Raw genomic sequence first — 22,680 nt, 5'->3', positions numbered from 1 at the left:
AGGGGAAAACCAAGCACCAAGTTATTTAATTTTGGAGGGACACCATGTAAAAATAGTATTGGTGAACATATGTCGATAACGAGAGGAGTTCAGTAGTAAAATTTAAGTTTTGTAGTAAGTAATTTTATATCCAGCAATACTAGAGTTTAAAGTGATCACTTGTATGAAAGGGTCAAGGGATTGGACAGATACATCAGAACATCGTCAGCATAGGCCGATAACCTCAAATGAATTGTGTTTAGATCTGGAGATAAATGTATTCTAAGGTATATGTTCAAGGAATGGTACTAGGCAAAGTGCAGAGGTGAAAGGGGGAACCTTGCTTAGTACCTCTGTGTAATTTAAAATAAGGAGAAAAACATCCATTGACGAAAATACTAGCATGTGGGGCATATAATAATAATTTTATAAATGAGATACATTTTGGGCCAAAGCCAAACCAGTGAAGAGTGGTAAACACAGATTGCTAATTAATGCAGTCAAAAACGTTTTCAGCATCTATAGATAGGAGCTGCAAGAAGAATCTTGCTTTTCCTAGTCAGTGCAAGAATATTAGAGAACATCTTGGCATTGTATGTAGTAAGTCTGCTCTGAATGAAGCCAGATTGATCAGTTGTGACTTGAAGGGGTAAGCATTTTCTAGATGGAATGCAAGGATTTTGGCAAAAACTTTGCAATTGTAATTAATCCATGAAATGTGGTGATAGTTTTGGCCGAGGGTGGTGGTGTTATCTAGTTATAGGGCTTCTAAAGAGGAGCCTCTAGGCTTCGAACTGGAAAGAAAATAATAAAAAAGTTTTAACACTTTAGAGGCAAAAAATGTAGAAAGGGAGGTAATTAGTTTGATAGAAAATCCATCACGAGTAGGTGCCTTAGTTTTTTATTTAGGGATTTGAGTGTATCCAAAATCTCTTGAAGCGTGATGTCAGCTTCTAGTTCTTCAAATGTATGTGAAAGAGAAGGAGGTTTAGGGAGACAATTAAAGAAATGTTATACATGAGGTTCTGACGGGGTAGTATCTTCTACATATCTTAGTGTTTCTAGTGTTTTGTAAAAAGATTGGAAGGCGTTAGAGATTTCAGAATCAGAGACTGAAGTGGTATTAGTAGATTCATTAAGAGTGGGGCCTATAGTTTTCCGTTCTGATTTTATTTTTAAATAGTTAGCTAGCATTTTACCAGCTTTATTCTTACCTTTATTGAGTTTAGATTTAACTTTAAGAAAGATGTTAGATGCGTCAATTGTTGGAAGGTAGTTGAGTTTAGATTTGGCTGTGATCAATGCGTATAAAATTGAAGAGGATTTGGAAGTAAAGTAAACATGTTCTAGTGTTTTAATTTGTTAAAGTAAAGTTAGGTATTGAGAACTTAACCTTTTTTTCTTCTTTTGGGCAGAATAAGCTATAGTGAACGCTCTAAAGGAGGCTTTGTAAGCATACCAATTATTAGGAATTCATGTATTGATGGATTGGTTAATTTGAAAAAAAATCTCTAATAAAAATAGTAGTTTTGCTTATAAAATGTGTATCAGATAAGAATAAGTTATTGAATCTCCATCTGGCAGTTTTGGAGTCAACATGAGGTAAATCAAAGAAGGTCTTTACTGGTGCGTGATCTGAGATAAAAATTGAACTTATTTCAGATGATTGTATAAAAGGGAGAAAGGTTTTTGTAACTAAAATATAATCAATTCTGGACATTGACTGGTGTACACTAGAGAAATAGGTGAATTCAGACCAATCAGAATTGCAAGTTTCTCAAACATCAAACCATGTTTGAGATGTAACGGCTGATTGAAATGCCTTGTGAGATTTGTCTGAGTTAAATTTGCATTTAGACTTCCTATCCGAAAAGGGGTCCAACCACAGGTTAAAGTCACCCGCCACAGTAATATTGGGAGTACCAGTAGTAGCAAGCTTTACTTTAATATTGCACCATGTCAGGATTAGGTTGTGAGGGGGATTAAAAGGCTGTCAGCACCCTCCATCATGGGCTATTGGTGATAGCCTCCTGCCAAGATTGTACATGCCAGTAAGTGTCATTTCAAAGGGGAAAGTTTCTGGTTGAAGGAGTTGACCAACAGTGACATCTGAATACTAGGCCTCCACCGATCAAGGGTGGCATACCACTCTAGAGACTACCCCACCTACAGACTTCCCTCTCGCCAAATGGCAGACATTGAGGTGTGACAAACCACGCATATGATCAACCCCAAGCTCCCTGTGGCAGACGCAGTCTTGGGGCTGTTCGTGGAGACATTTGAGTGCCAATACCTGAGGAGAAGCAGTGAACTAGTTCAGAGCAGATAAGAGGGTGACATCCAAAGCCATTTGGGGCACATCCGAGCACACAGGTCTAAACAAGACTCATCTGCCAACTCTCTGGCCACTGGGGACCAACGAGACCTTGTGAAGATTACCTGCAGTGCCGAGGCATTTCTACTCTTCTCCGTTTCCTCCCCAGTGGATACATCACCTATTGGTTGTGACTGCCTTCATGCCGCCAAAGAAACATCAGTCCAACAGAGTGTTCAGCTATTTTGCACTGGCAGAGATACGAGATTCCACCCCAGTGTCCCTCCCCTGCGACATGTCCCTCACCAAAGAAGATTCACTGGCCTCCCTGACAGACTTAAAAAAGGAATTGAAGAAGGAATGTAAGACAGACTTAGCATCCTCTCTGGATGCTTTCAAGGCCGATTTGAGTGGTTAACTGACCGCCTTCCAGCATGATGTGGACTCTGTGGACACATGCTTAGTCGACCTCGATGCCAAGACCACAGACATCGAGCGACAAAAAGAGAAGACAGAACACTTAACTCAGACCTCAAAACACAGTTGAAGACAACTATCCTGAAATACAGAGATCTTGTAAATAGAACGAAACGCAACAACATTCGGATCAGGGACCTAGAGTACGGGGTTGAGGGCCCGATCTTGAAGCCCTTGTCACAGGCCTGCTCTCACAACTGCTTGGGAATGAGTCACTTACAATTAAAATAGAAAGAGTACATCGGGTGGTCCCCCAACAACTGGGGAAAGGAAACGCCCCCACGATATTCTAGCAAACTACACTCCTTCAACGTAAAGGAAGCCATCCTCCAAACATCCTAAAAGACAGACTTGTTTACCTTTCTGGGGGCTAACTGCTCCTTCTATCAGGATGTGGCTCCTGCACCTTCGGCTCAAAGGCAACAATTCCTTCCTGTGACTGACAAACAACAGCAAAACAAAATCAAATATCGATGGACATATCCATTTGGCCTAGTCTTTCAACTCTGCAACAAATCACACCATGTGACTGATCTCCCAGAAGCTCTGACCCTGCTCAACATTCTAGCTCCAGATGCATAGCAACCAGGGGGCAATTTGGGGGAGCCGGGAAACAGCACAGGACAATGGCTTTCTTAGCATCGCCCTAGACAACACAAGAAACCGCTAACCTGTGATGGTGAGGGACTCCCCTATGAAACCTATTGCTCGGAGACAATCCTGCTGGTGCAGTCCAACAATGCCTCACCACTCGTATAAGGATGGCTCCTTGTGTCTCCTATCAAGCAGGCACACTGACCCCTGACTGACAGACGAAAACGGAACTGTAATCTGACACTTTGGGAGTTGGACACAGAACCTCTCTCCAGGCTCTTGAGATGTTTTGCTAAGGATGCATTACTCCAAAGCCTTTTTTCAGGTTATGTTTGTGCAGGTCTGATGACACCTTGACCAACTTTCGCTTCCCTAGAGTTGTGTCAGCGGTACTAGACCGACATGCGTTGACTTGAAGCATCTCTACACACAATTTGTAAGTCATTTGGGACCTGTTGTCCCTTATGTTTTGGTTTCGGGATTTTGGTTTATGAACTCATTGTAATGAGTATGGTTTTCTTGCAAGAGGGAGATAGGGAGGGTGGGATGTATCAAGAGCACAGATCTCATTGAGGGAGAGGGAGAAGGAGCAGAGGGAGGAAGGACATGTGGGGAAAATATGTGGGTGACACTTTGATGAGATTTAAAATACCCACCACTCTCACATGGAAGATTAAGGGTCTAAATTCGCCAGCTGAGCACCACAAGCTTTGGAAATATGTATTGGATAAACACCATGATGGAGTAGCGCTTCAAGAAACGCACCTGAAACGAGATGATGACCATAGACTACGGCACATGGCCTACCCCAAAATGTACAAATCCTCAGCCCTTATTAAACACAATGGGGTTGCACTCTTCTTTCACTCCTCTTTGAGATTCCAACCCGAGGGATGTAAGACTGATGGCGAGGGGAGGATGGTCCTGGTAAAGGGGTGTATCTCAAGTAGATTGTGCAGTTTTGCTTCAGTCTATGCCACTAACCACATCCCCTTCTCACAATCAATACTATACTTATTGGGGAATTTGCAGAAGGTTAGAACCTTCTAATGAGGTATTTCAATCTGATGTGGTACTCCTCCATGGATAGTACACACCCCTACAGAATGACAACAGTGACCTTCCCCGATTTATTGAAACAAGCTATACGGAATGTAGGACTTATTAGATGCCTGGAGAACCCTATTTCCTGAGTCCCAGGACTACACGTTCTTTTCACACTCACACTCACACTGTACATGCTTTTGGATAGACTATACATTTATCAGTTGCTCTCTTACTCAAGATCTCATGTAAGCCACCTTCTACCCGATTTCCATCTCCGATCACGCCCCAGTTTTAGTGACATGAGCATGGGGTTCCCCTCCACCAAAGTATCGTCAATGTTTTTTCCCTAGCTCTCTCATCCGAGACCGCCTCTCCCGTGACGATTTAAGGAAGGCAATCTGAGAAATTTGTCCAACTAAATAGTCAACGTGACACCCCAGCTTTTAACAACTGAAATACCTTCAAGGCTGTGATCCAATGGAAATGCATTACACTGTTACTGGCCCTTCATAAATAAAGGGTGCAAGATATCCCTTGAAACAGAACTGCAAAAGGTTGAACAAACCCATAAGGTTACCCTGACATTTACTCTTCAGCGGAAGGTCACCGCCTTGAAGGGGAAACTCAAAGCTGTATGTATACGAATAGAGCAGAATACACTCTTTTACATCTTAAAAGTAAATCCTATGAACACAGTAACAACATAGGCACACATCTAGCGCAACAACTAAGAGTGAAGCATTAGAGGGAATATGTAGGAGAAATCAGACGAATGTCAGGTGACCTCACAAACTGATATAGTAAAGGCTCAGCTATTCGGAGAGTTTAACGAACGGCTTTACACGGCCGATCATAAACATGAGCAGCTCTAATTAGAATAGCTCAAATGTTTTGACCTTCCACAATAGACTGCTGCCCAAAATGAGATGGTAGAGCAACCTATTAGTGAGGACGAGGTCCAAATGACTATAAAAACTTTAAAACTCCACAAATCACCCGGATGGCTCACAGCACAATTAAAAAAAAAAGCATTTAGCACTGACCTAGTGCCTCATCTGACCGCCCTCTTTAACTAGATGGCTGAATAGAAGAAGGTAACACCTTCCATGAGCAAAGCCCTAGTCTCCATCATCCCGAAGCCGGGTAAGGACTTACGCAAGTGTGGATCATATTGAACCATAGCACTACTTAACCTCAATGCCAAATTATAGTCTAACATCTAGGCCACTAGACTTGATGACTGATGCAGGACTTGATACATCCGGATCAATCGGGCTTTATTGAGGGTAGGCAAATACACAACAACCTGAGGAGGGTCATCCACCTGGTCGGAAAAGCCAATGAGAGACTAATTCTGGCAATACTGCTCGCACTAGACGCAGAGAAGGCCTTCGACCGGGTGGGTCTGGCACTTTTTGTATCACACTCCTATGGTGCTTCAGTGATCATTTTCTATCCAGGAGCAATGCAAATTATGACATGCCCCTTTCCAAAGTGCTAGATAATGGAGTGAGTTCTGGCATCTTCAACTTAGGGAGCGGGACAAGACAGGATTGCCCCATCTCCCCACTCCTTTTTGTGCTGAGCATCGAACCGTTAGCAGCTACAGTTTGTGTGACGTTGATAGTCCAGGGTCTCCCCTTCGGATCAGTCGAACACAAGATGCAGACAATGTGCTCCTGACTCATACCTCTCCCACAACGTCTTTAGCAATGCTCCTAGAGAACTGCAGCTATATGAAGAAGTGGCAGGCTATTATGTCAACCTATCTAGATCCTTCATGCTCAATTAGACACTAACCCACAGAGATATGGAGGCATTAGTGGCCTCTACCCCCTTCCATTGGGCCTGGAAAGAATCACTTAATTGGGCATTAAGATCACACTGGCAATAGCAGATCTCCACTGACCCAACTCTCCCTCCCACCCCCTTTCTTAGGCAACTGCAAACTTAGGGCACCAATATATCTTTCTAGACTTGGCCACATATATGACATCAAGATGGTAGTCCTACCCAGAGTCCTGTATCTCTTTCAGGGACTCCCTGTAGGATCAGACCAGGAATTTCTACCCACTCTACATACTCTCATCACGCACTTTGCGTGGCAAAACCGTACAGCCCATTTGCCACTCAAAGTGTTATGCCTTCCAATAGACCTGGAAGGATTAGCTCTACCAGACTATCAACTCTACTATAAGGCAGCACAACTTAGAGTTATCACATAATGGTCACTTAGAGAATCTGATAAACACTGATTGCATATGGATAGAGGAGTGGTGGGGAGATACATTTGGGATATTCTATGGAAAACTAAAGCAGAATGCCCGCCCAATGCTTTTTTGAGCACCCCCGCAAAAACGAATTTTAAAGTCTGGGATGAGGTGAACAGAACAGCAGGGTGGGCTACCTTCCCTTCCCACCAATCCATTACAATCCGTTGTTTCCTTCAGCCCTTCTCACAGGTTCCTTTGACACCTGGAGGGAGGGGGATGTCTCGTCCTCTCTGATCTTGTTCATAATTAGGACATCATAACATTTGAAAACTGTCAACAGAACTTTCATCTTGCGGACTCAGAACACTGGGCACTACAACCCAATATAAGGGAGGCTGTCACTAGGGAGTTTACCCCTCTCAAGTAATTTGTCCGGAAGGCAGTTTCCCTCAGAGGAGCTGTTTCTTTCTCATATACCCTACTACTCACCACACTTCTCACCCCGGGCCCACTTCACATAGCTTTTTGGGAACAAATTTTTAATGAAGAAGTCCCTGAGTGGCAAAAACTGTGGCACTCTATACCAAAGTATAACCATTCCAGTGGCATGCGGGATGGACATTACAAAATAATTTTTGATTGCTACCTATAGCCACTAAACTTAGAAAAAAGTTTCCAAACACCTCTGACTTCTGCTGGAGAGGGTGCGGCCTGCTAGGCGATTTCCAACATATCTGGTGGGATTGCCCGATGATACAACCTTTCTGGGCTGAGATCCTAGCACACATCATGGGAATCCTGGGATACCCGATTACAGGCGACCCGAGATTTGCATTATAGGGCCTTAGGGATGATAAACTTAAACAACAAACTAAAGGAGACCGAGCCATAATGTGGCTATGCTTAGGCTCAGCTAAATTGGAACTAGAGGTGGCATGGAAGAAAAATTATGCTCCATCACTTTCCCAATGGCACGCACGTCTCTGGCAGACCCTTATGATGGAGAGATTTCCTCGATACCTATAAAAACTTTGAATTCACCTGGGGACCCCTAGTAACATACCTCCCCAGAGGCATCCCACTGTGCGCTGACTCACCTCACATAGCTGACTGTAGCAAACACGGAACATTCTTGTACCTTAAGGTTTTTTTTTTTCTTCCTCTTTATGTTTTTCCATGTTTGGAGACATTTGTAGCTTAAATTGGGGGGGGGGGGGGGGTTCGTTGGGGAACTGTTTATTGTTAAACACGGCCTGTTGAAAAGCAAGAACTAAGGTGATTTTATATTGCAACTGATGTCCTCCCATTTTATGACAGAATCTGTAAATTGCAATACAGTGCCCTGGGCACTGTGATGGGATTTACATACAGTGCAATGTTTATATCTGTCACCTTGGAAAAACATGAATAAAGCAGTTTTGACAAAGAAGAATCATTAAAATCAGATAGTCTCTATACACATTTATAAATTGTCTAGGTAGATACATTGTGAGAAGGTGTCACAGCAGTGATTGATGGGAAGGCACCATGAAATGATCACATTAAGAACCCATAGTATATTATGCCACTTAGAAATGGTAGGTCTTGAGGTTAAAAATGGGAGAAGGGCAGAGGAAGTTCACATTGCTCTCATGGTATTCATACATTGGTAACGGCATGAAAAAGAAACAGTCTCAAAGGCCATATCCCTGTGTGCAGGCCACTCCTTCAATTAATGGTGAAGATAAATGGCCAAAAAATGACAGAGCACCATTGCACTGACAAAATGGCAACCACCCTCGCTTTTTCAGGAATCATTAGTGCAGCTCCGGGACAAGAAGGGTGTATGCACCAAAGAAGGCAACCGTAAGACTTTGTCAGCAGGAGGTTTAGACAGGGCTAGAAGATGTGCCTCAAAGTGTGTTTTTATTGAGGACATGATGGCGAACTTGTGAGGAAAAAAAAAAGAATAAGAAACGGGCAGCGTGCTACCCAAAATGGTGGTCGCCCGTGATTTTACCAGGAATTACTGCTACAGCTCTGGGACTTGAAGGACGCCTGGAAATAAGGAAGTCGGAAGACTTTAATGAAGAGAAACTGAAGCAGAGCTCAGAGGCATTCCTTGGATGACTTTGTGCCGAGTAAAGTTGGATTATTTTTTTTTTAAATCAATCACGCTCCACGATGCACCGGAGCTCAGGCGTTTGCCGCCAACTTGAAGCCACGCCCCTCACCTTTAATTCCTAAGCAGAATAAAATGTTTTCAAATGTTAATGCAGCTATTTGATGCTATTACTTCATCCTTATAAACGGGTTATCCTAAATAACTGATATTGCAAACGTTTGAGATAATTGCAGTACTGAATAAGGCAGAAAATAAAGAGCAGCACACATAAACCTAATCTACCACTGCCATGCATCTTCAGAAGGGGTTTAGCAGCCAGCTTTGGTAGAGCTGGATAGAGCAGAGGTCTGGTTTGGGCCATGTCCATACGAGACAACTGGAGTTGTCTGCAGGTTAAAGGGTGCTCGGGCACATGGAGTCCAAAGACATAAGGTCCGATTCACAAAGATTTTGCATTGGGAAGGTGTGACTTACTCTTGGAGTACTCCACACTTCTGAATTCCAGGATTATTCCAGACATACTCCTGTAGAGTAAGTCCAGCTAAATCTATGTGAATCGGACCATACTACGTAGTACTAACTTCTTAAACGGCTTTGAATATTTCATCAACACAGTCATTTTAAATTTAGCACTTGATTTTAGTTGTACTCAAGCTGTAATCAGTTTTACTTTTGATCACTGAGCTACAACATTAGTGGTGTTGCTTTAATTATATGTGTAAAATGCATTGCAGGTGAATTTAAGGTTCAGACTCACTGCACACCTTCCCTAAGGGCCAAAAGAAATGGCAGACAGGGAATCAAAGTTGGCTCATGTGAGGAGGGAGCAGGATCGCACCAGGACATGGGTGAAGTGGGGATCATTAGTTTTTTGTGGTGGAGGATCTGCATTAGAAATGAGGGTATTAAGTAGACAGAAGAATATTTGTCATTAAAGATAGGCACAGCTGACATAGTAATGTGGAAGAAGAGTCAGACAGGAAGGAAATTGATGGTATAATGGAGTAAAGTATCGAACATTGGAGAAGGTTAAAGGGGAACAAAATTCATACATTGGGGGGGATGGGGGTAGGGGAATTAATCAATGGAAATAAATGTACTGAAGATTGTGGAGTAAGACTGGCAACCGTTTTGACACTGGGAGAGAGGGGAATGATTGTGTACATCAAAGAAGGGGAAAGTACAAGAAAAGTCCTTCTTTTCCTGGTGCCTGAATCATGAGATGATAGATTGCTGGTAAGTGTTGCTCCACTAACGTGAGATGACTTGCCCCGTACACCGCATGAGGTTCACTCCAGTGGTGGTTGTGCTTGTATCTTGGTGTGAGTTGGACTCCGACATTTTTCAGTAACTCCTCTTCTATTACGTCTCAATGCGTATAATGTACCACAGTCCACATAATGGTAATATTACCATGCTCTGCAATACCAGGCCATATGGCTACCCAACTCGATGGTACTGAATGAATTAACATTGTAAGATTGAAAGGCATATTCAGACCTGTAGAGCTTACTTTTCAGGAGACATACACTCCGGGACATTAAACCACTTGCCACACTGATAAACAAAAGATATATGATGTGAAACATTAGATGCAGCCACAGAGATGCCCCGAATGGCCAGAGTGATGCACACCTTTTTCTCGTGTTGGCATATCTTCTCCGTTGTGCTTTTCCAGCATCGGTCTTTGGTTCCCAATTCTAAACTGAGCTACTGGTGTGGTGGAACTCAATCTCTTTTCACTTAAATGATAGCTGTACCCCAGCCAGGTGTAAAAAGAGCGAGAAGTACTGCGAGGTGGAATGGCACCCCCCATCAAGTCATTTGGACCTTCTCTATCAAGTAAAGCATTTGTGAATATATTGATTGCCTCTCTTTTGCTTTTCACCGTTCTGTCTCAGCAAATCCCAGGATTCCTCTGAACCGGTTGGGCAAAAATTGATTTTTGTTTGTTCCGGTGGCCTTGTGGAAAACCAGCATACAAACAGGTTTTTTTCCAACCTCCTTCTTTTTGTGCGTGTGCTTGTGTGTGTGGGAAGACTCAAAGCACAGGGTTGCATAAAAGAGAGAAAATCAGCCCGTAGCAGTCAAAACCGTTGTCTGAAATGTCTTCAGACTGGAAGGCTGGATTTATTGCACAAAACAAGTATCAGCAGTGTGGAGGTGTAGAGCCTTGCTCATTATCCCTGGAAAAGGGGGGACCAGAAAGCGCAGTGAAAAATTAAACTTTAATAATGCCAGTGATATTTTCTAAATCCTTCTTGACAGAAAGACTCTCATTATTTTTCATCTGTCTCTGGGTAGGCACTTTTTGTGCAGGCTCAGAAATGGCCCTGGCGTAGCTTGCTTTTCTTTTTTTTTATTTCGCATCAGGAAATTGAAAAGGGCGCCTAGACGGAGCATGTTGTGGTGGAGGACATGGAAATATATATATATATATATATGTATTCTCTCTCTCTCTCTCTCTCTCTCTCTCTCTCTCTCTCTCACTCACTCACTCACTCACACACACACACACACACACACACACACACGTATGTGTATTCTCAGGGAAGTCTGATGGAGACGTGGGTTAGGTTAAGAGCTGAAACTATCTCTTTGAACAGTAACATTGATGTTGTATTGGGAAGGTGCTAGAGTAAGAAGGTAGCTGTTTATAAGAAAATACTTTATTAGTGTGATTTTTATTCTTGGGGGCTGGAGAAGGTATTTTGATGTGTTGTATGCTTTGAATGATTTATTACTAACATGTCCTTTCACCACACTTTCTATGCTCTAACGCGTGTACCACAGCATTAATGGCCTCTTTAAACTCCACACCTCCAGAAAGAAAAGTCGTATTTTGATCTCAAAGGCATTGTAATCTATCTCCAGCATATACATAAAATGGGCACCATTTGCAGATAACAGAAGGAAGTCATCCATTGATTCCTTAGTATTGCTTAGCTGCCTTTAGCTGAAACCAGGCCTTAACAGATGAAGACGACTATGTGTTTCCATGCATTTAATTGAAGAAGTAGTTAAAAGGTCATTTAAATTTCTTTAGCCAGTGCCTCAAGACAGCCTCTTTTATGTGGGTTCTCAGTTGACCCTCCTATTCACATTAGTTTAACATTCAAAATCTTTCAGCAGTAATAGTGATGTTACTCATTCATGTGCTAGAAGTGATGGCTCCCATGACTGTGGAGTGCTAGCCAAGAAAACTTTCAGGGTGGACTGCAGAAACCTCTGAACAAACCTGATTGTTGGTATCCATGCAGTAACCCGGTGTGCCGTTTGAGAGTGGTTAATTCATTATTCATGGAGGGGAGTGGAGAGTCTCATTCGAACAGTTATGGACTTTTACAAGTAGCATTTTGTACAGGACTATCAGACCTCAAAGCCCTAGTTCTTCAACTCAAACTCAAAATGCATCTCCATCACCTAAGCAATACAATCCCATCCTGAGAACAGCCTGTGCTTCTAATCTCACTGTACAACTTTGTGTGGTCGCTCAGCCTCCAGCCCAGTTTGTGTTTGATTTTGCATCCTGTCGCCCTTGTTGTGCCTAGACTGACACACGTCACTGCTTCACCAGCAAACCTGTAACGGTGCCACAATGCACAGTGTTTCCGATCAGTGGCCCATGATAGTACCCAAAGTGTTTCTTTTCCGGTATGCAGAGGTGCTATCTATGGGAAGATGCTTGCTCTAATCAGCCTGTGCTCGCATCCCTTTGGCAAAAGGGATTTCATAGACTGCACCTGTAACCTTCCAAAAAAGTCTCTGCAAGTTAACTTGTTGATGACACTATTAGATTTTCAAATTGCATTTTTGAGAATTGAAGACGTTTGCTTCTTTTGTTTCCAGCAGTGCGCTTGGCTCACTGCTCTTTCTTGAAACGAGCTTTATGTGCAGAGAAGAGAACGTCAGCATTCAGATAATTCAGTGATCCGATTGGCTGAACACAGCAGATTAACTGGAAAAGGAAAAAAAAACTTAGGTCGCATTTTTCCATATCCCTGACATCCTGTTTCGAAATCAGAGCTGTCTCCTGGTGAGCATAAAGCGGCTGTTTAAGGGCATAATTTGAGAGCAGTCCGTTCAGTCAGGGTACATAACACGTTTTGCAAGCAATCATTAGTTTGAAAGTTGCTGTTCATTATTTTAGTTCCGGTTTAGAGAACACTGACTGATCACAAGTCAATTATGGTGGAAAAGCAAGGTGAACATTCCACTGAGCAGCAGAACCGGTGGAATGATTGCCATGTCCGTTGTGATTCAGGGATGGTTCTTTTCCCCACATCTTTATTCCGACCCCATCTGTGATTGCGTGACCCACCATTAAGCTTTGTTCAGATTCCCATTTTTCCCTTTTGAACAAGTATATCCTTGTGCAATGGGCAAGAGCTGACTTATCACTAAGTTGTGACTATAGTGTGAAGTGTCAGTTTGCTGGCTCGGGATTGTGTTGACAGCTAATAAGTCGAGGGGCTCTAGTGATAAATTCATAAAAACCTACGTTATGGTAGAGAAAAGTATCACGTGAAACGTCTTGCTCTGGGTCACTCTGATCATCCATGTGGGTTGCGCTATCGTGATAATTCTGAAATAGTTATCGTTCATATTCCAATTTAAAAGTACACAAGACAAAATTACTAAGGTAGTTGTTGAAACCGAGTCTGGGTTTCAGGGGTTGTTTTAGATTTGTTGGTAAACTTGAGAGGATCCTGAGGCTTTGGGACTATTGCATCTCTCCCAATAGCATCAGGCACATTTTGTCTTTGAAGAAACCTTCTGCCTTTGCCCCACGTTTTTGGCTTTCAAAACTTAGATTTGGAAGGACTCCCTTACATGGGAGCTAGAGAGAGGACATTGGTTTGCCAGCCCCAATATCCACAGCCTCTCAATTTAGGGAAAAGACAATTGATTTTCTAGCTGCCCTAATTTGTGTGATATTTTTCATGAACATGAGTGGCAGGGGTAGTGCAGATACCCAAACATGCCAAGTACACATGGGAAGCCCTGCTGAGACTGCCCAAAACATACCAGATATGTCAGCACTTAAATGCCTATTGCCAGCTTTAGCACTATTTAAGAATACTTTTGGATGTGAATCCACCACAGTTCCTTGTCCCTGCAGTAAACAGGGTGTGGAGCTCAATGCACAATGTTACTTAAAGTCACTCTCTTTACATTCGAGTTTAGCTAAGCAAGAAAGTTTACGTTTCTGCATTGTCTCTTTTTTGAGGACCCCAGAGTTATAATTGCTGCTATCTTTATATTATTGACTCTCTATATACCTACAGAAATTTGCCCTAGGTCTTATTTTTTCTATCTATCTTTAATCCTATATTCGTCATAATTCAACATAGTTTTGTTCGCCAAGATTACTTTTTAGCCCAAACTGCATATTCTCTGCACTGGCATTTACAGTAGCATAAATCTTCAAGTAAATCGAAGTCTGAACTAACTCAAAATCTAAAGTCTATGTCAAGTTGAACTTCTTTACATTATTCTCCCCTGTGTTTCTGTGGCTTACAGGTTGAATTTGTATGTGTTATGTGGTTTCAGTGTTAAATATTGCAACATTAGTAATGTTATGATAGTAAAACTAGGTGACAATGTCAACTCATGGTTTGTGAGTTAACTATCTAGAAGAATATAGGAGTGCAATTATGCTATTGCAAAAATCACCACATTTATATTTTTCGTTGGCAAAATTAAATAATATATAGCTCCCAGAAAAACTATGCTGTTGTCAAATGTTGTGGCCTTCTAATGAAAGTCAGCTTTCCTCTTCATTAATATTTAAATTAAGGAAAGACTCAAGCCCCGTGGCTACTCAGGCCAGGATTCAGTGTGTTTTTAGTCAGTTTCCAGAGCACTCTAATACAACTCGAATGGTCTCTTTTTGATCAGGCTCTTGGCTGCGTTGTTTCTGTCATGCTCATCTAGCTTCTAGAGAAGAGCAATACTTTAAGTAATTTTTAGGGTTCTAGTTGAGAAGATGGCCAGTGGAAGGTAATTCCAGAAGTTTTTTTTGTTTTCTCAGATTATTCCTGAACTATGGTTCTGGATTTTTGAATCTGATAAATTGCAAATATTTATTATGCAATGACTAGAGAACTTGGAGTGCATGCCAATGAAGCAGACCAGAAAAGGTCTTGGTTTTATTAAGCTAGATGGATGATTCACAACGTTTTTGACACAATATTTTCTGTTAAGTACTCCTGACCACCATGAGCGTGGTTTTACAGCTGTGTTAAGGCAGACTGTCGTATTCTGCATTACTTACAAATTATGGGCTCAGTAGTAGGGTCTTTCTAGTTATAGGCTGTTGCTGGAGTCCAAGGCCCATCTTATGTAATAGGTGCATTGTGCCACGGCAGATATTTAAATAGGTGCACTGGGTGCAAACATGGACAGTCCGTTGTATTACAAGTAAAGCACAGCCCACTGGGTGGCCTCAAACATGCGTTTTCCCAAGGCAAGTGCATTAGTGAAATGTGGAACAGTTGTTTGAATCAACCACTCGTCTTTCTCTGTACAGGCAGTACCTGCATTCACCTTGAAGAGTATAAAGTTCCCAGGTAAGCAGATGTAGTGAGTGATTCCACCCAACTGCAGAGGGATAATGGGGGTGGGAGGTGGGACACCCATTCTCCCCTTGCGGGGGGTCACACTTACGGGGCACACTTATTGTGCACCACCTTTTTTATGGCACACAGTCAGTGTGCCTCCTGACAGCCTCTGCTTCTGCTCCCATGCCCATAATATGGTGCGGGTGAAGAGGCAAAGTGTTTCCATCATTAGCATCTAGCCATGCTCTAAAGCTAATGAGGGGCTGCCCCCTCAATATAGTGCTCTGCTCTATGTGCACTTGTGCTATCTTATTTTTACAGAAGAGGTTGCACAAGCACCTGCATTGGCTTCTGTAATAGTATAGTGCCCCAGGCCCAAGAAAATGGGTGAGCATGCCCATTGCATCCCTAGGGCACTGTTTGTTATTCAGCCCCAGGGGTGAAGCTAAAAGGATGGAGACAGTTTTCGAAATTGTTTGTTTTATTCATTAACTTCCTCCTTTCCACATTTTCCCTACCCCTTCAACGCAATGCAACTGAGTATCAAATTTCATTTGTAAACGTTTCATGTAATGTAACAGTTGATTTCGTGATGTACTTTCTAAAATGCCATTGAAACATTTATTTGAAAAGGATATTAATTGTACTTTTTGTGGACTCTTGGTTATGTATGGCAGATAGTTAGATTGCTTAGCAAAGAATGTAAGTCACTGATGTCTATCTGTGCTCCATAGGCAGTGAACCTCTCTTTCCCAGAGCACAAGTACATCTAGTGTGGAGACCTTTGAAATAAATTGCTGTTGAGTACATGACTTGGGAATGCACCACTGTTTTCTGGGATGGTCAAAGGTGACTACAACCCCTTTAGAAAACACAAGGACTTGCCTCTTGGGAGGTGCCATGCCCTAAGTCCAGGGTAAAGTGGATGGAAGTACATATGTTGTGATAAGGCTTGCTTTGCATCATCTGCATGATGAGCACATATAAGCATCTTTAAGAGGATTCTTCACTAGTTCTGGGTGGTGGCCATGTAACTTGAGCATGATGTTTCTAAGTGCAGTTAGAAAGACAAGAAGCAAAGGCAATCAGACAGTAGCATCAAAATGCATCATAATGAATAAAAGGGATGGCCATTTGAGTTTAGAATAGTACGTTTAGTTGTGGCCCCTCATCTTGGATTTTATTTGTGGGATGGCTGTTAAAGGGAAAAGATGTGCATGTTCTTAACATTGATTAATGGGTCCACATCTGACCTTTGATGAAGATAATGTACTTTATGCCGCGGTCTCGCCAGTGAGAAGAGAGCTCATAACGTTAAAACCTCCAGGTCCAGCATCAAGTATAAACGTACCCATAATTAGTTAGTGAAAAACATTGTAGTTTTATTAATATGAGGTGCCTTTTACTCTGGTGGATGGGGAAATGTTCTTTTAGTGCTGCCCCCTCAGTCGTAATTGTCAGTGGTGTCACCAATCCTACCTAGGCAGTGCACATGCTAATTGTCAATGGGAATTTCATACACTAGTTTACCCATGAGGGTATCCTTTGTGAGGAACAAACATTAAGTAAAATCTTAGGTTACAATTTGAAGAATAGGTTTGTGGGTATTGCAGGAAGCTCTGCTAGCACTGGATTTCTCATGAAATTCGGTTAAATTCACGTTCCTGAAGGGAACTCGAAAGATTTTCAAAGTTGTTCCAGGTTGTATGGATTCTTTCCATCAAACCCTCCTCGAAATAGTGGCGTTCTGTATTTGGGTTAGCAGTTCAATAGCACTGTGCGATTTAGCTTGCACAGCAAATGCCCTCACAGACAACCGTGTTAAAGCAACTCACAGATAGACTCAGGACGTGTGTTAGAAACTAGAGAGTGTAAGCATTTGAATTGAGTGTTTATCTGTTTCGAATATGGTAGGCTTTAGGTGTTGCTATCAGAATCTGAAAAAGACTCTGTGAACAGCACCAAATGTGACGCAGTTTTCAGGAAAAGTTGGAAACTGTTTATGCATCCGTAAACACACCATGAATCTGGAATAGCCCACTGTTTAAAACCAGTTAATGGGTGAGACGAAGAACAGCACCATTCTTCAATCCCATTCATTTTATTGTCTGTGCAGATTCTGAACTTCTTGAAAACCTGAATACCACCTGGGGAAACCTTGGTAAGTAATATTCTAAAGTTCTTAATATGGGAAGTACTGACATGGCAGTGTTGTACCTGTAACGTCCCAGCGAGCAGTCTGTTTTCCAAAAGCCAAATCTCTCGGGTCTTTAAAAAAAAAAAAAAAAATTATCATAGAGAGACTTTGAAGGTAACTCTGCTTTTTAGTGATGGGGAAAATAGTTTGTGCTTTAGAGACATAGGTAGTGGGTGACAGTTTTGTCCGGTTCTTTTCTCTTTCCTTCAAATTTTGTTCTCTCCACTCATCTCATTTGTATTTCCATCTCGTTGTCCATGTTTTTTCCCTTTTCCACATGGCTGTTCTCTGGTGATATAAGGACAAGTGTTTCCTTGGTTATTAAATTGATTCTCAAGCATTTTAATTTTCAAGCTTGGAATCACACACCCAATTATAAGTTAGGATCGTCACAATTCTTACTTGAATTGATTGGAAGCAAAACTACGAGGTTTAGGTTGTCATGACGCCAGCTTCAATTGTTATTGACTTAGAGTAATGCCTGCTTCTTAATCCATAGATGGAATGCTCAAGTGGCAATGATTTCTTATTGCAGTCTTCCCTCTTTAGCTCTTTTATAAAGATACAGAAGGCTGGAACATTATGAGCAGCCTAGAAGTGGTGCTGGAGGTACAAGAGAGTGACAAATAGGGAGTAGTCTTTCTCAGTGTGTAGGCAGGGGTGTATGAATGAGTTACACTCAGTAGGCTAAGGATTGCTCTGTTATCTTGTAATCAAGTGAAAGGTCCTAGACCTGGACTCGAACCACTGTCCACCTAGGATAAAGCCTCTTGTATGAAGCCTGCTGTCCCTGCTAGTGTCACTTCTGGTTTTGAGTTCTTTTAGTTCTCCTGCGCAGCAGGGTGATACAAGAATGGCAGTGCAACTGGGCACCTCTGCGGGGCTCATCACTGTAAATCCCTATGGGTAAACACATTTTCTAATCTATCCTGGCAGCTGAATGTTTACTATTAGGTAGCGGTTTCACTGATTCTTCACAGGATGACAAATAGCTAAACAACCTATGGTCTAGAGTATACACAACAGTTATAAAACGGGTTCTTCAGAGGTCCTTTTTTTGTTCCATATATCCTTGTTTAGATTGTGCCTTATCAATACGTAAAACCGAATAAAGCATTACGACTGCATTCACATCATTTGTTCTCCAAAGATTAGGCCATTGGCTGTATGACGGTTCTGGAAATTCATTTTGGCTGGTGTTTTTTTTAGGAATGGTCCTATTCCTGTGCAGTTATTTTTGCATGTCTCTTATATATCGATAACCAGTGCTCTCTTGATGAAATACCCGGTCCTTGTGCTGACTGAGATCAAAATAATACTAAGGGTCTAGCTTTTTCAAAATAACGTTTCCACTTCATTCCTATACAGTAGAAGCCCATATAAGCTGGAACTGCAAGACTAACTCAACTCGGGGAGACAGGCACCTTTGCGTTCCTGCAGTTAAAGCAGAAAGGAAAACTAGCAAGCACACTTTGTAAATTTGACCCTGTGCGAATGCCAGACGGTCACACCATAGGCTACGGTGAAGCAAAAGAGTCACTTTAAACATTTGTATTTGATTCGCTAAACACCATTTAAAAATCCGGTATCAGACCTTGTGATTAATAATGCACTAAAGAGACATTTTTAATCTAGCTTGCTGGTTTTGCTGCGGATCATACATTTATAGTATGTGTGCTGTGTTTAAGTTACTTTATAACTGCCAGGGCATATCTTCTCTGGAAGAGTCTTGCAGCACTCAGTGTCTATCAAAAAATCACCATCAATTTTGCAAAACTCTTAAGATACCCCTTCGGTGCTTATGTGTTTGGTTTTGTAGGTTTTCTTTTTTCCCTCGATATTGTTTGTAGCACCAAGATACATTATAGTGATAATGAGCTGGATAAAAATGAAATAAACATTTCACTGAATGACGAAAGATCCAAAGCCTCATTTTATGGGGGGAAACTAGTTATGTTTCTTCACAATAAAACAATGTTTCATTTGATTTTTGGCAGCAAACTATCCCATAGCATTCCCGCTTGCTTGGTCACTGACCAGTCAGAAACGTTGGTTCAGAAGTAAACAGAGCAACTTGGAGTGCATGTTTACCTTTTAGTATACTTAGCCATAGATCAATTAATCTCTTGATATATTTAAATTGGTCCCCAGCCTTTACTGAGTGGCTTATACTTTTCTCCTGTTCCCTGACACAGCTGACTGTTGACTGCAGGACAATGTGTTCATGACATTTTTGCTCGTTACCTTCTAGCCTGCTTCTTGCTCCATTGTGTATCATAGATTGTTCTTGTTGCAGTATACAGGATCAAGTGCAGGTGTCAGTTGTCCTTGAATAGAATAATGTTTTGTCAACCACCATCAATCATTGAGCCAGTCCTTCTAAATATTAAGTTTAAAGATCTGATTCTTTGCAATGATTGCAAAGATATAAAGAGAGTCCGGAACAACCATTAACCTTTTGTTGTAGGTATAAGTTTTCTATATCTATAATACTTACGGTACTTCACTGCTTTGTGAGTACTCTAATGTTGTTCTAATACTCTAAAGTACATGCTGTCTGCTCTGACAAAGAGATTTGTCGAGTTTTATGTATTTGTACTAACAGATTATAGGAAATGTATGAAACAGTCCTTCCTGTGATTTTGAAACTAGTCTTAACTTTCTTGAACTAGTCTATCTTAGAACCAATTGAAGAGTGTTATTATCACTTTTAAGGAAGTGTTTTAGTTGCTTTACTTTACACAAAGGTATAGTTGGAGTCATGTTCTTCTGTTTGTCATTCTGGTACTCTTTCATCACGTTTTCCTGTTTTGGAAGTAGGTAAATGTAACTGTTAAATGATTTAACTGTAGAATACATCGGCATATCCACCTGCAAAGACCTAAACCTCTGAATCAGTGTTGGACAACGTGTACATTTTGCTTAACAATGCAGTGGAAAGTGTGTGTCTAATTAACATGTGTTGGCAGTGGAATTTCTAAAGAGTTGGTCTATGGAGGTCTTAACTCCTTCCTTTGCTGGGTTTCTACAAAGCTTGCATACACTAACAAGGCACTACGTGTAGAATATAATACTGACTATGGGACCACGCTCCATGGATCCATCTTTCAGGCTTTAGCCTACCGCTTTATCTTCTGTAGCCTGTATCTTCATCAGTGATCATCATTTGAGGCAGTACTGCTAAGGTAGTTTTTCCAAATCTGAGGGTTGCTTACCTGTAATGTTCTATCTAAGATCTGGTGCCTATGCAATGTTAACTTCACTCTTTACCTAGTTTAGCTTACACCAGCCAATGCCTAGTGGCAATTTTCAATGTAGGAGCTGATGTTGGGACCTATGGTTTCATTTGGGATGTGCTCTTTGTACTGCGTCACTGTTAGAATGTGGTGATGTGAGCACATTCTTTTATTAGAACATATTTAATGTTATCAAAGTCCCTTCCTGAGGACATGGCAGAATTCAAGAATGTGAGAACCTACATAGGCAACATAATTATGGATTGTATTATCGTAAGTAAGTGCAAATTTGTCTTGCTCACTTCTTAATGAATGCTAACAAATAAATACGTTTATATAAGCACCTCTGTCTCTTATGCATACTTAAAAGCCATTTTGAGGTAGACTGATTTTGTTCTCTGACTCCTTGGTCTTCCCGCAATGAACAGGAGAACACCTCCAATCATATGCAGAAAATAAATGTGCCTTAGCAGGGATAACAAGAAGGGATGATTTGAAGGAGGAAACGATAAGTTAGCCATTACATGACACTATGACACTGTGCAGTTAACACTGTCAGAGGATATTTGTTATTCCTAGGTATGCGAGTAATCATTTAGTTCTGACAGCTGATGCAGTTGGAAATGGCATTGACTTTTCTGGCTTACTGCATTGTTTATCAGTCGAACTATATCATGGGTATGATGGGGGCAGGCACCAGCTAAAAAGACCGCACTACTAGTGTGACACATGTCTTGTAGGCAGACACACAAAGAACAGGCAAAACTAGTGCTGCATTCAAGGGCTTCCTGTTACGTAAAAAGTCAGTGTTCAGGATCCCCTTTCATACTGTTGCATATGGAATTGTGCATGAGCCCAGTGCACTCGTGCACTTAATAAATATTGCATGTGCTTTCTATAAACAGTTCTCTCTGATGTCAGTTAGTCAGACTCTCTTGCGTACCTTTTGTATGATGCTATTTCTGGGTGGAGTGTCGTTGACATTTGGTTGCGGGGAGCATGGGATGGAATAAGGTGGGAAATATATAAGGAAGATTGGGCTGTTAACGGGCATTCATATCTTGGGAGCTGCTAACATGGGCGTGCTGCAGTGTAAGAATAAATCCACGTTCTCACCACTACTTTGGATCCTGTGCGGAGTATTCATTTATGTGGAGGCCGCCTTCTCATTTCCCCTACACTGGCAATGAGCGGGTTTCCAACAGATTGGAGCTACTGTTGAATGTTTGAGCGGCGTATCCTGTATCCACCTGGCGAAAGACTGTCTACGGGTGCCTTCGGTGCATATGAGCATTAGCTCTCCCTACCACTGTATGGAATCCTATTAACTGTTTGTGTATTTTGCATATAGCGAGCACACCCCTGGATTTGACTCTGGATTACCATCAGCACTGTGTCAAGAGGCACAACGTAATTGTAATTGAAGCTACTACGTCTAGTGACACAGACAATGTGTTATTGGCAGGGCATTAGGCAGCTCAATATACAGCTGCATTTCCCATATCATCAACCGCTTTGAGGCACAATTCACCATTGGTTGTGATATTGACCATGATAATGGGTGCATATCTTCTAAATTTACTTTTTTCAATGTGTTTATGCAGTTTTGCTCATGGTGATGAGCACACCTATTCTGGAGTTCGTCCTGGGGCATATCAGTTCATGGTGATGCACACACCTAACCCCCAGAGTGTGACAATGGAGACCACTTTTCTTATTTTGAATTATTTAAAGCATCTTTATTAACTTATTCTGTGACTGTTTGTTACATTGTGACATTGTGTCTGGGATTATTCCACCACTGTTATTTTTGACTGTATTTGGTGAACCACCTATGGACTTGGAAATGTGGGAGGCAGTGTTTTTAGTTTCTGTGGATGTATTGGAGGGTGATGAATCCTGAAAGGAAACTGGCACTGCTGAGACAATGTCTAAGAGGTTGTGGTTTGAAGGAAT

The 22,680-nt window shown here is 41.6% G+C and overlaps 1 protein-coding gene across 7 annotated transcripts in view; it reads left to right on the top strand.

Moving 5' to 3' along the window:
- The window catches only part of VTI1A (vesicle transport through interaction with t-SNAREs 1A), a 1,055,694-nt gene that overhangs the window by 904,078 nt on the left and 128,936 nt on the right, over window positions 1–22,680 (top strand). For 2 of the 7 annotated variants that reach the window (XM_069239385.1, XM_069239387.1), the window contains one exon: window positions 17,408–17,452. The exons of the other annotated variants lie outside the window; for them this stretch is intronic. In XM_069239385.1, the coding sequence (XP_069095486.1) occupies window positions 17,408–17,414 (7 nt within the window). In that variant the 3' untranslated portion in view covers window positions 17,415–17,452. The remainder of the gene's footprint in view (window positions 1–17,407; window positions 17,453–22,680) is intronic. 7 annotated transcript variants of the gene reach the window in all.

Source organism: Pleurodeles waltl, chromosome 6 (genome assembly GCF_031143425.1).
Source record: "Pleurodeles waltl isolate 20211129_DDA chromosome 6, aPleWal1.hap1.20221129, whole genome shotgun sequence".
In the NCBI taxonomy this organism is placed as follows: Eukaryota; Metazoa; Chordata; class Amphibia; order Caudata; family Salamandridae; genus Pleurodeles; species Pleurodeles waltl.
The sequence above is the reverse complement of the archived record's forward strand: the minus strand, read 5'-3'. Positions and strand labels throughout refer to the sequence as shown.